The sequence below is a fragment of the Abramis brama genome, assembly GCF_963993115.1.
Source record: "Abramis brama genome assembly, chromosome: 12".
NCBI classification, from domain to species: Eukaryota; Metazoa; Chordata; class Actinopteri; order Cypriniformes; family Leuciscidae; genus Abramis; species Abramis brama.
Genome location: NC_139974.1, coordinates 29038279 through 29052604, shown reverse-complemented (window position 1 = coordinate 29052604; position 14326 = coordinate 29038279). Strand labels below are relative to the sequence as shown.

Sequence of the window (14326 nt, the reverse complement as noted above, 5' to 3'; positions counted from 1 at the left end):
CAGAGTTTGTTTTGGACATCAGAGCTGCAGTCAAACGCAGTGCCAGTGGCTATTTTGAGACTATATTTATTGCTTAACTATAATTTTGATTGATTGCCTCGATTGCTGAACTATGGAAGTTTTTTTTTTTTTTTTTTCACAAGTCTGACTTTTCTCTTGTAATTGCGAGTTTACATCTCGCAATTCTGGCTATATATAAACTTGCAATTCTTAGAAAAAAAATGATCTTTTTTTCCTCAGAATTGGACTTTATATCTCGAGAAAAGAAGTCAGAATTGTGAAATATAAACTTGCAATTGCGGAGAAAAAAGTCAGAATTGCAAGTTTATTTCTCACAATTGCGATTTTAATTCTCACTATTCTGACTTTAAAACACAGAATTATGACTTTTTACTACTTGTTACATTTTGCATAGCACCTAACTTTTTCTGCAGCAGTTTATTTCTGTTAAAAGAAAATCACTATCGCCATCTACAGGGCATTGAAGGTATTATCTTGTGCGTTTGGTTACTCACCCAAACTTGTCAACAAGGCTACTTTAGCAATAGCGGTATCGTTTTCAAAAACTAAGGGTATGTTTAAAGGGATGCTCCACTTTTTTTGGAAATAGGCTCATTTTACAACTCCCCCAGAGTTAAATAGTTGAGTCTTACCGTTTTCGAATCCATTCAGCCGAACTCCGGGTCTGGCGGTACCACTTTTAGCATAGCTTAGCATAGATCATGATATGACGCAGCGCTTGAAAATAGTCCCCAGCTCGGTAACTTCCAACGTGACCGGGACTAAGTTTGTCTAACCTATTAGACCTATTTTAATGCGCTGCGTCATATCATTACGCCTGCTGCACCCATGGTACGGCAGCAAAGTTTCTTGATTATTACGCAGGAATGAGAGTATAGTTCCTAGCCATATCAGCCTAGAAAATCGCAACTTTACATTTTCCGTCGGTCTTAGTACACAATGTAACTACAGAAGAGTCAAGTTTTAAATAGGAAAAATATCGAAACTCTTTGGTAATTTTTTTGAGAGTGATGCTAATGGTCCTGTCCGATTCAATGATCTATGCTAAGCTATGCTAAAAGTGGTACCGCCAGACCCGGAGATCGGCTGAATGGATTCGAAAACGGTAAAACTCAACTGTTTAACTCTGGGGGAGTTGTAAAATGAGCCTATTTCCAAAAAAAGTGGAGTATCCCTTTAAGCAACACCGTTTTCAACTGAAAACGAAAAACTTTTTATGCGTTTTGGCCGTTCATTTACACAGCAACAGCGTTTTGGGGGCCTGAAAATGCACGCTTATAAAGTGATGCCTTTACCTTCTCCATGTTAACAACAAAAACATGAATTTGTGAAAACGGTGACATCACGCACATGCGTATTACATGTTCACGCATGCGTATTACGTGTTCACGGGGTGTTTCTTGACAAAGTAACATCGACCACTACTGGCCAGGCATGAATAATACAGCCCTTTTAGTCATTTTCGCAGATCCGTGTGAACGGGGATCGTTTTGAGAACGTTGTCGTCTGTTTTTAGTGCATCGTTGTCATGTAAACATACCCTTACACTTTAAAACCTGTTTTCAAAAGTTTGCGTTTTCAGGCCTCCAAAAAGCCGTTGTCATGTAAATGAATGGCCAAAACGCATAAAATGTTTTCCGTTTTTAGTTGAAAGCGGTGTCATGTAAACAGCCTCTAACATACAGTGCCCACAAACATTATTTGAACACTTATGCATTACTCAGAACTGTATGAATGTATATGTATGAATTAGGTCATAATATATCAAAGCAGGGTGAGACTTGATGCACAAACTTTTCTCATAACCAACTATTTAAGTAATTTTGTAAACTTTTAACTGGTATCATGGGCATTTTAGTGGATGCATCTACAGGTTTCTAGAAGTGTTTAGTCCATCATGTTTACTGCAGTATATTGTCTGACTACCGGAAAGTTTGCAAATACTTCTTTGTTTTTTAATGTTTAACATGATATCTATTGTTTTACCATTTAAAACCAAACAAACTTCTATTTTTATGAAATGTTTTACTTGAAAATGTCATAAATATTGTGTCTTTAAATATATACACCCACTACCATTTAAATGTTTATTCAGCAAGGAGACATTATATTGATCAAAAGGGAAAGCAAATTAATAATGTTTCAAAAGATTTTTATTTCAAGTAAATGAGGTTCTTTTGAACTTTCTATTCATTAAAGAATGAATTTTTTTAATCAGTTTTACCAAAAATATTAAGCAGCACAATTGTAACTGTCAAAAACGTCACGTCTTACTGACCCCAAACTTTTGAGCAGTAGCATATTATATATATATATATATATATATAAATAAATAAATAATACACTAATAATGAACAACCACTGGTCAAGAGCAGCACCCTGAGGCCAAGACAAATATCTGGTTTGAAACACAAGTGAAACCAAGGTCCTGAGGAGCTTCAGACCATTAAAGGAATAGTTCACTTTAAAATGAAAATTCTGTCATCATTTACTCACCCTCATGTTGTTTCAAACCTGTATGAGTTTCTTTCTTCTGCTGAACAGAAAGGAAGATATTTAGAAGAATGTCAGTAATCAGAGAGTTTCTGGGTCCCATTGACTTCCATAGTATATTTTTTTCCTACTATGAAAGTCAATGGGACCCAAAAACTGCCTGGTTACTGACATTCTTCTAAATATCTTCCTTTGTGTTCAGCAGAAGAAAGAAATTCATACAGGTTTGAAACAACATGAGGGTGAGTATATGATGACAGAATTTTCATTTTAAAGTGAACTATTCCTTTAAGTGTAGAATCTAAAACATAACATGTCAAATCCTTTACAGTGTTACAATAATTAATTGACTGAATTGAATAAATAAGAATACCTATAATTTTTTCAACTGCTTTTATTATTTGCTACTCAGGACAGAGGATGTTTGACAGCTGAGCATTAACACTATAGTAAACTGATCTCTAAAAACGTTATCTATATTCTAAAACACTCCTTAGTGTAAAGGGTATGGAAAATACCAAAAGAGATTCCAGTTTAATTACAAATGTGTATTATCAAATCATTTTACAGGAAATCGTATTAATTATTCATACACTCACAACAAGGAAGAAAGCAAAATCATACAATAATAATTCACCCAACATTGAAAACTGTGTCATTATGTTTTCAAACCGCAGGCTGTTTGTTTTCTTTGGAACACAAAAAGAATTCTAAAGAATCTTCACAAGTTTTTCCAAAATTCTCGTTTGAGTTCCACAGAAAACTTAACAAAAGTTAAATAATGACAGGAGTTTTCATGTGTGGGTGAACTATCCATTAAATTGAAACTAGCTAAGAAGTTTAAGACAATGACGTTCAAAACTGAGGGTCAATGAAAGCTGAGCCTAGATCTATTTAGAGAGCTAGCGTGGAATGAGAGAATGAGGAAAAGAGAGATAAAATGTGTGGTTGAAAAGAAAAGTTCAAACTCATCAAATGAACGAGATACAAGTGAGGGGTTCAACAACACGAGTCATAATTGGGGAAGGCAATGTTTAAAATGATCATGTCATAATCAGAGATGAAAGGAAGAAGAGAAGAAAGAGAGAGGAGGAGAGAAATGTTTAGCGCCTCTCCAAAAGAAAACGGTCAAGGCCACTTACGTGTTAGAAGAATAAACAGACAGTGTATCTGACCTTTATGCGATACACAGTGATACACTAATGATGCACTAATGAGCTGAATTCACATTCTTGCCACTAAATCGACCATGCACTCATCTAACACAGGAAGTGGCTCATAGTGAACATTAACGACCTCAGTGTCTCTTCACTTTCATTCCCACAGAGCCAGTGCTCTCATCCCCCAAAATAAGCACCAGATGGAAAAAGCGAAGAGGATGCAATGTAAATATTTGCAAGAAAATTGCTGGATTTAGACTCAAGTATGTTGTAACTGGCCGTGAGGTGTCGTTGAGATGTACCTGGTGCGTTTTGTCCTGCAGCTGTCGTTGAGTTGAGAGGAAGGGGTCTGACCCTGCTGGAGCCCCAGGGCCACGACGGGACGGTGGGGGGCCCGGCTGGGGGAGGATCCCACACTGAGCGAACGGGATTGCGGAGATGATGGAAGCAGAGGGGGAGAGTGGGGGGGACCTGCAGGGCGAACGAAAGGCCAGGGAAGAGCCCTCTGCTCCTCCCGTACCACTGTGGATCAAACGAAGTGATGTCAGCAATAGGGATAATCGTGATTAATCGCATCCAAAATAAAAGTTTGTGTTTACATAATATAAGTGTGTGTACTTAAAGGGATACTCCACTTTTTTTGGAAATAGGCTCATTTTACAACTCCCCCAGAGTTAAACAGTTGAGTTTTACCGTTTTCGAATCCATTCAGCCGATCTCCGGGTCTGGCGGTACCACTTTTAGCATAGCTTAGCATAGACCATTGAATCGGACAGGACCATTAGCATCTCTCTCAAAAAAATGACCAAAGAGTTTCGATATTTTTCCTATATAAAACTTGACTCTTCTGTAGTTACATTGTGTACTAAGACCGACGGAAAATGAAAAGTTGCGATTTTCTAGGCTGATATGGCTAGGAACTATACTCTCATTCCTGCATAAGAATCAAGAAACTTTGCTGCCGTACCATGAGTCCAGCAGGCGTAATGATATGACGCAGCGCCTGAAAATAGTCCCCAGCTCGGTAACTTCCAACGTGACCGGGACTAAGTTTGTCTAACCTATTAGACCTATTTTCAGGCGCTGCGTCATATCATTACGCCTGCTGCACCCATGGTACGGCAGCAAAGTTTCTTGATTATTACGCAGGAATGAGAGTATAGTTCCTAGCCATATCACCCTAGAAAATCGCAACTTTACATTTTCCGTCGGTCTTAGTACACGATGTAACTACAGAAGAGTCAAGTTTTAAATTGGAAAAATATCGAAATTCTTTGGTCATTTTTTTGAGAGAGATGCTAATGGTCCTGTCCAATTCAATGGTCTATGCTAAGCTATGCTAAAAGTGGTACCGCCAGACCCGGAGATCGGCTGAATGGATTCGAAAAATTCGAATGGGCTGAATGGATTTCCAAAAAAAGTGGAGTATCCCTTTAATAAGGGTGTACTATAATTATTTTTTATATATAAATACACACATATGCATGTATATATTTAAGAAATATTTGTATGTACAGTATACTGTATATATTTATATATAATTTATATTATATATAAATAAATTTTTCTTAAAAATATATATGCATGTGTGTGTATTTATATATACAAAATAATTATACACAGTACACACACATATATTATGTAAACACAAACTTTTATTTTGGATGCGATTAATCACAATTAATCGTTTCACAACCCGACTACAATGATTGTTCTTTACGTTTTTGATTCACTAAAAATCATCACTCAATCACTCATAAGAATCATTCATTCAGGAATTAGACTACACTGGTTGTGCTATATGTTTTTAGATCACTAAAAAGAACCGGCCCATTAGAGTCATTTGTTTAGTATTGGACTACAAGTATCATTGCTGTCTATTCAATAGTGATACAACTAAAAAGTAGCACAGAACGACTTTGTTCGCTTCGATGTGAACCGTTAACGCAACCAAAAGCCATTCCATTCCAGTATTTTAAAGAATGGCACCGGCTCTGAATAAGAACAGATTTTTGGTACCCAACTCTAGTATATTTGATTTACAATTGATTGATTTGTACATGGATTAAGATTCTCAAAATAAACTAGGTTTTAAACCTACTAGACTTATAGACCGAATCAAGACATTTAATGAATAATAGGAGGCCTGTTGCCAGCTGAAACTATTTTTTACAGCATCTGGATGATGTCAGTATTCAGCTAGTTGGTGTAAATGTCAGCTACTAGGGGTCTGGATGTGCCAACCGATTAAATATACGACATGGAGCCTATGAGTAACCCACCTTCTCTTTCCATTAGTGAATATGGTTTGATCTCTCCCTCTGGCTTTTTTGGAGGAATTTTTCTCAATTGGACCGCTGTAAAAAGACCATGGTGGTCAGAAAGAGCCAACAGAAACAAACGGTATGACTGAAAATAAGTCTGGAGTACAGCAACAGCACACACTACACTCTTCACAGATATTCATATAAATGAATATCCATGGCCATAATGCATATATCGATTATCATTACACTGCACTTTAGGGAAAACATCTAGCACTTATCTATAATTGAATTTTAAAGGGGAACAGCAAAGGATATTGTAAGGGAGTGAGTTCATAAGTTGTTGGGACTGATTAATGTGGGCAGACATTATGGTGATCCGGTTGAGTGCAAAGGAAGAGTATAGTGAGTAGACTCACTATGGGATACAATAAGGGACTATTAAAAGTATGGTAGAAGCAGGGTGATGGTAGGGGAGGGGAGGGGAACAGCAGAAATTCAATGTCCTTACAAAAATCCATACATCCCCTGATCCGTCAGAGGGGAGGGAGGTGTTCCTGGGAGAGTTTCATGAAACAAAAGTGCTTGAACAATGAATGTTTTAAGTTGCTTGCACATGTTAAACCTGATCTAGGGCGACTACCAACTATAAACAGCACGATCTGGGCTTGATGAGTTACTTATACACATAAATAAATATATTGAAAACGGTTGCCCAAACACGAAGATGCCATTTTACAGAAAACAAAATAACAGACTGTGGTTTAAATCAGGAAATAGACTTGCCTCAAATATAGATGCACTAAAAATATAAAACAATAAAATAACCAAAAGAGAGCAGTGGGCATTATGAAACATCACAACAAAGACTTAATTGTGGAGTCTGCTCAAATATAATTTGGAAAATAAAATTGCTTTCTCAAAGGTTCACAATCAATTAAATGTGCATTTGTAAAAGGAAATTGCAGTGTTTGCAAGGCAGCAAAAGAATAGTGGTAAAGTTTTAGGTTCTGGGCTTTTTTTTTTTTTTTTTGCAAAACAATTCAATCTATAATCATCCACCAGGCCGTTAATTATAAGGAACATGCCATGCAAGTCTATTTGTAAGAAGGTCTATTCGTCTAACCCTAAATGATGTAAGTGAACTCAGTGACTTGTCAACTGTCTGCAAAAGAAAATAAATTGTTGATTGATTTTTACCTTAAAAAAAGTATAACCATAAGTTTATCTAGAACCAAAGTCATCAAAATGAAGAAAAAATGTATAAAGTCTTGACACTTGCAGCTAGACTAGTTTTATATGAAGTTACAACTAGTGTTTGTCACCAATTTGCAGTGAATAACAACTAAATAATACCACTGTCATATGATATAAATATTGAAAATGTTTTTAATTAAAATGAGTGTTTCAGTTTTATTTATATACTATTACGTATTTATTTATACTTTGAAATAAGTTTTGTTTTTTATATATTTCCTAGGGGTGTAACAATACCCTCATGTCACGATTCGATACATATCACAATACTGAACTCACGATACGATATTATTGCGATACTCCAAGACATATGGTAAAAGGTTAACGAAAATGTACTGTGGATAAAAATGCTAAATTTGATATTACATTGTGGGTGTAAATGAATATCTTGGACTTGGTGCTGGAAACCCAATGCACAGGACAATAGAGACACCAGAGTAAAAATATTCATGATTCTGAAGCTGAAAACAGAATTATTTTAGACGAATATTGCACTCTGTCACTGACTAGATATATTTCAGATAATGGTGGCCACTTTTACTGGTAACATCAGACATCTGGCATTATCAGGACCCACAAATATTCCCCCATTGCATTATTATACATTATATTCAACATTATATATAGTAGTTTAATGTAGTACTGACACTAAAACTCTGAAAACTTTTTTCTCACACAGTAGTTTTCATTTTGGGTGAACTATCCACAATACAGATTGTCACTATCCACGACACATATTGATGCATTTTTGTATTGCGATATATTGTGACACGATATATTGTTACACCCCTAATATTTCCAGTTTTCATTTTGTAAATAATTTTGTGGTTTAGTCATTTTTATTCGTTTTTTATTCTATTTATTCTATTTAGCTTTAGTTTGCTTTTATTTTTATTAATTTTAGTTAGATTTTCAGTTAGTTGACAAGGCAGCACTTCTAATTTTTCATTTATCTAATATTTACATACATCCAAAATTATTTGTATTAGTTTTAGTTTTAGTTAGCATTAACAACACTTAATGCATAAAATAATGCAAAATACATTTTCATCGCCCCAAAAAATATTCATGGCCGGTATTTACTCACCACTGTCGGGTGTAGCAGCAAAAAGTTAATACTAAAAAACCTAATACTCAAAAAAGCAAAAGATCAATAACAAACTTAAAATAATCCATAAAACAAGTTTGATTGGACTTTGATTGGAAAAAGTAAAACGAGGAGGAATTTCAATACAATGCTGCCTTGCATGTACAGTACTGTAATGAAGATAAGGTTCATGTTGTCCATAGAGAACAAGTCACTGAACACTGGCACAGATCCAGAACAACATTCCAAACCCACATAAGCACAAAACAGTGATTTAGTCAGACATTACCTGATCTACTCTGGAAGAAGCCATCAAAAACCACAAAGTTATTCACCTGAAAGGAGCAAGTGTGACAGGAGAATAAATTAAGACATGTTAGACAAAGAATTACATCATAACATTCAAGCAACGGCCATATAAACACCTTGAGATTTTTCCAAGAAAAATCTATTGTATGAAGTCTGTATTGTGCGCAAATGAACACGCTCACGTCATGGACATAATCCATATCAGAATTTATATCCATGACATAACATGTAGAGTCTGATGAAGTTTTTTTCAGTTTTTTACAGTATCATTAGGTTCAGTTATAAACTGGATTTCTGTAAGAGTAACACCATGTCCTCCTAACCAAGTATGACACATTAAAGGGACTGTGTGTAGGAATTTCTCCCATCTAGTGGTGAAATTGTATTTTGCATTCAAACGAATAATTCTCTCCAGCGCCTCACTTTTTCAAATGCGCGTTGCATCTACGGTAGCCGTTATGTACCAAAAAGCTATGACAGGATGTCTTATAATAGCACTTATTTTGTTATTTATTGTTATTTAAAACAAACTGAAACTTGAAACAACGAAAAAAAGAATGCTACAGTATGAATTACTGACTGTGAAAAACATTAACTATGGTTATTAGTAGTAATGCCTTCTTTACTCGTTATATTTTTCGAAGTATGTGCATTGTTAGATATTATCATCATCAGAGCCTTCTCTAACGTTACTTTACTCAATAGCTGCTATTCATCAAAGAGCCTGTTTAACTTTTAACTATAAATGTTCTACTGTCTATATAATAAAGTACACAACCAAGCAATGAAAAAAAAGCTTGTAATTAAGACCGTAACATTGACTTACCTGTCGAGAAGAAAGCAGGCAACTTCAGCATCTCTTTTGAAAGCTTTCTCCTGCATTAGCTCTTTCCACCTGGAAAAAGCTATCCCGACATTAACCCTTGTTTTTTGTAATCTCCGGTCACGTTTCCTTTTACGGTCTATTTTGGACTTTTTCGACGACGAGGACTCATCCTGTGACTCAGCATATGTATGAATGAACGGTGTATAAATAACCGTGCAGTGCAGCCTTTTAAATTTGCCGGGGCAGTGACAAGCGCCTCTCTCTGCTCTGCTCCTCCGCTTCTGCTGGCTTCAGTCACGTGACGCTGGTTCTGAACGAAAACGTGTTGTGGAAACGCGTTGGCCTAGTACTTTTTGTCCCTCTCTGCTATTATAGTTTTTCAAGATGGCGGAACTACATGGAAGCCTCCGTGGACCTACCCGTCCCATGTATATAAAGATAATAAATTCTTTGTTTATGAGGATTAGTCTGATCATTGGCAGAGGTATTTGTACACCATTGAGGGCATATTTATGAATAAAAATATTGATTTTAGATAATAAAATACCTAAAAAGCTACACATAGTCCCTTTAAAGTGTCAATGAATAAAACCCTCTTCCGGAATATTACCGGTTCAAAATCTCACTCCACATAACATCAAACATGCTCTGATTGGCTGTGACTGATTTGCTTCATTCAGCAATTTCAGGTGACTCTTACCTGAGGCACACTGTTTTTGAGATCAAAATGCTTTTCTAGAAATGACAGGAATTTAGGAGAAGGTCTATCGTACGCCATCTGCTCAGGCTCCACCCGTTTGTGCTGTTTAGACAGAGAATGTGAAATTTGAGTCGCAAAAACTAACAGTTTTTTGCACTAACAGCACTTTGCAAATAAATACAAATGGGTCTTAACACTGACCTCTCTACTGGACAAAATAAAAAAGGGACAGTTCACCCAAAGATGAAAATTCTGTCATCATTTACTCACTCTAATGTAACCTATATGACTTTCTTTTTTGGGGGTGTAATTAGGAAGAATGTACATGCTGCTCTGTTTTTCATACAAGCTTCAAAAATTCCAAAATAAACAGCATAAAAGCTGTCCATATGACTAATGCGATACATTCCATGTATAAGTTTTTAACCAAAATCTTAGCCTTCACCATATCTCTTAAATCTTATTTGTACTTTTGCTTATTCAACCTTGCCATGTAGCATTCAGGAAGTTTGAAAAACACAAACACAATTACGTTTTCGTCATTGACGTCAAAAAATTGATGGGGCAAGTTTGAATATGCGCATGTGCAAAAGATATTTGACAGCTATGGTGAAGGGGGAAATTATCTGGGAATAAAGAATTAAATTTCAGTTTTTTCAAACTTGTAATATAAGCCTGGTTTCACAGACATGGCTTAGATTAAGCCAGGATTAGGCCTTAGTTCAATTAGGACATTTAAGTAGCTTGCCTAAGAAAAAAAACATTACTGGTGTGCATTTTGAGACAAAACAATAGCACTGACTTATTTTAAGATATGTCAGTGCAAGTTGCTTTCAGTTAAAACAGCATTTTAGTCTGGAACATGCATTTAAGCCTTAGTGGTTTAAGGTTTAAGTCTGTGAAACAGGGGGATAGCGAATGAATTATATGGAACACTAATGGTGCTTTTTGTTGCTTTGCACTTGTTTTTGTTGTATGGAAAAGATAGCGTGAACATTCTTCTTAAAATTTGTGTTTCATGTCACATGGACAAGGTTGGGAGGAAATTACAAACATGAGGAAATTATAAATAAACTAGTCTTTTAATAGATCAGACCGCTGACAGACACTCACTTTCAGCATGAATTCAAAGAGTTCAAGCCCGTAGCCATGTCTCTGCATGGTCTCTGTCACATAGAAATCCAGCACACACAATGGCTCGGTCTCCAAATGCGCCCCCCGTTGGTTCTAGAGGCAATTACAACATACTGTGTGTTGATGTATCTGCTTTAAAAAGTGTGCGCTCAGGCATCACGTATTAGGCGAGATTTAATTATCGAGTCAATAATGAGGGAACACTTACAAGTAAAAAGAGCTTCTTGTAGCCAACCTTCAGAAATCCAACTACAACACCCCTTCCGCTGGGAAGACAGAAGGAATCAGAGATTGTTATTAACAGCAGAAGTGGATGTGTTTACATGGAAAAACAGGAAGAAGAGAGGTCAGTTATATTGACATCTAAATAGATTAAATCTGAATCATAGGGTGGGGGAGGAACAGAAATAGCGAGCGTACCTGTTCTGTTCCCCATCTTTCAGGAGGTAGAGATGGTGTCTGTTGGTCTGGAGCTTTGCAGCACTGGTTATAGGTGCAGGCAGCTGCTGGGCCTGAGGAGATACACACACACACATAATGACAGACTGAAACTGACAGTGAATGACATCTGCAAGCTCAAGAAGAGACAAAAGACAGTCATTATCACCTTAGAGGAGGCTTTTCCCAGCTCATCTATAACTGTGGTGATCTGAAGAAGAGGATCTGGTCTAGAGAACAAAAAGAAGGTATACATGCTGAATCTCACACAAAGAAGACATAAAATGTGAATCAGCATTTATGATTCCATAATGGATGCGTGCCTGTTTACAATACACAACTTTTTGGATTTCACGTGTTTTGTTTGATCATATAGCTGTGTAATACATTGACAGGTTTTTCAGTAGCTGATTCTAATATCAAGGTGGCTGATGGCCGTTATAATGATGATATACACCTATCATTTAGTCAGCATGAAATGGAAGTTGCGATAGTCTCTTCTTCTCTATTGTGACGTATACCCGAGTGAAATGGCTTCCCTAATAAATGTTAGGGAAGGACTTGATTTTGGCCATTGGGAATTGATGCGATCTCATGATGTCCCGCCAGTAAACACGTCATCAGAGAAGAGATGTTGTTGCAAGTTGGAGGGAAAATTATTTTAATTACAGATTATGAGGATACATTAATTTAATAATAATGAGGTGCATGGATAAATCATTTATAATAAATCTAAAATATAAGTCAATTTTGATTTCATGGTGACTTTAAAGATCCCATGAAATTGCATGATGAGAGTCGACAATTCTCATATTTATCAAGTAGCCTGAGTTTGGATGGGACACATCAAATTGCTTGTCCATTTTTTTCCTAAATAGCCAATATGCTGTCATTTTAATACAGTTATTAATCATGATTAGCTACTCGCTGATTTGTTCCATGGGGAGGAACATGCTCATTCTAGACTAGAGTAATGGTTCTTTGAAGTTTTTTTTTAGATTATACCAGAGTAAGATATGAGGGCCTTTGAATATTGTTTGTGCCTTGAGCAAAGGAGGGCCTTGGAGTCAAAAATAAACTGTTTTCATCTGATAAGACTAGAATCAACTTTTTTTCTTTCTTTTTTTACAATCTTTAACAGGCACATTAGAATATACAGTAGATTACCTTATAGTTAACACAGACGGAATAAAAGCTGCAAAATTCTAATTCTGATTTAATTTTAAATGAATTTTTGACAAAATGCATTTAAAATATTTAATTGTATTTATTGTAATGTATGCTGTAACATTCAGTGATGGTTATGTATGCTGAAAAAGCCCCACAAATTCCTATATGTTAAAGGTATAGCGGAGGATTTTTTACTTCCGGGTGGATCACCTATACTATTGGTCCTCCTAATTGTCAATCATTCTGGTGAATCAATCAAACTTGTTCAAAAAGTGGAGAGGGCGGGTCTTATCTAAAATTCGGAAAGATCCTCCACTATACCTTTAACTAATGTTTTTATTAAAAAGATTTTTTCTTGAATTGCTCCTAAGTTATGGAATTCATTACACGTTTCCATTAGGAATGATCAGTTTGGTTTAAGATTTTTTTAAGAAACTGCTCCAAAAAAAAATAATTAAGTCAAGTTTTTAATACTTTATATTATCATTGTATTATGTATTTTTATTATTATTATTTTTTTTTTTTTTTTGTAAATGTGTTGTAGCGCCTTGGATGGGCACATTACAAATAGTATTATCCATCCATCCATCCATCCATCCATGGCATTGTGTGATTCTCTATAATGTGATTACAATGAAGTCTATGGCTGCCTTACTGAATCAGCATTGTTCAGATTAAAACAGATTTGTTATTAACTCATGGACGCATTTGCATAATCTGACGTCAAGCTCTCCATACAGCAATAAGCTTATCATTATATGAAAAAAGATGACCTGGCCTAATACAACATTTAGCCTAATAAAACACCCCACACTGTATAGTAATGCACAACTGTGTCAACCACTGTTACAAGACAAAAGCAGTGAATGTTGCACACATCCCAACAGATTACACCCCCTCTATAGTTCACATTAAAACATACATTACCTGCCATGCGCTTTCCGACCTGCACTCAGGTTATTATCCAGCACTGAAATTCTCTCGGGAAAAAGCGCATTGAGGTCGAAAGGGAAATCCATTGTATAAGGACAGATCTGAAATCTTAAGACAATACTCTACTAATGCCCTACTGCAGATTCAGATGCATTTATCACAGTGGCAATCGATTCTCACTGCATCACTGGCCAGCACTTAAAATACCAGTTCCACATTAGTGCCGCTTCAGTAGTAGGCTTGTTTAGAGGCATAGATGTATAGCGGTGTTATCAATGATTCCTCTGTCCTCCCATTGTTTGTGTCACTCCCTTCCCTTGTGCGGGATGAGCGGCTTGAGCGCCGTAGTGCTGTTAAAACACACGCCTGCAGGATTCAACACGCCAAAATACCACAGAACATCTGTAATTATTTTAAAGGTTTGTAGCTCTGAAAATGTACATACATAAATAAATCTACACACAATAGCAGAAATGTGCGGCTTTAGAAGATTTATTTCCGTTTCCTCTTGGCAACGTCGCACAACTTTGTGCT

At 36.2% G+C, this 14326-nt stretch overlaps 1 protein-coding gene across 9 annotated transcripts in view; it reads right to left on the bottom strand.

Annotated features, from left to right (window-relative positions):
- atat1 (alpha tubulin acetyltransferase 1) overlaps positions 1-14326 on the bottom strand; it is an 18728-nt gene extending 4402 nt beyond the window's left edge. For 3 of the 9 annotated variants that reach the window (XR_014608621.1, XR_014608622.1, XM_084132086.1), the window contains exons 1-10: positions 13787-14326; positions 11859-11919; positions 11672-11763; positions 11460-11517; positions 11231-11344; positions 10118-10219; positions 8572-8617; positions 6450-6495; positions 5957-6031; positions 3977-4196 (exon numbers count right to left, since the gene is read on the bottom strand). Coding sequence is in view for 7 of the 9 variants with exons in the window: in XM_084132086.1 (XP_083988212.1) it covers positions 3977-4196; positions 5957-6031; positions 6450-6495; positions 8572-8617; positions 10118-10219; positions 11231-11344; positions 11460-11517; positions 11672-11763; positions 11859-11919; positions 13787-13878 (906 nt within the window). In the remaining 2 variants the exon portion in view is untranslated. Of the gene's footprint in view, positions 1-2899; positions 3417-3976; positions 4197-5956; positions 6032-6449; positions 6496-8571; positions 8618-10117; positions 10220-11230; positions 11345-11459; positions 11518-11671; positions 11764-11858; positions 11920-13786 lie in introns of those variants that run through there. The other 6 variants (XM_084132084.1, XM_084132085.1, XM_084132088.1 and 3 more) reach the window with 4 other exon arrangements.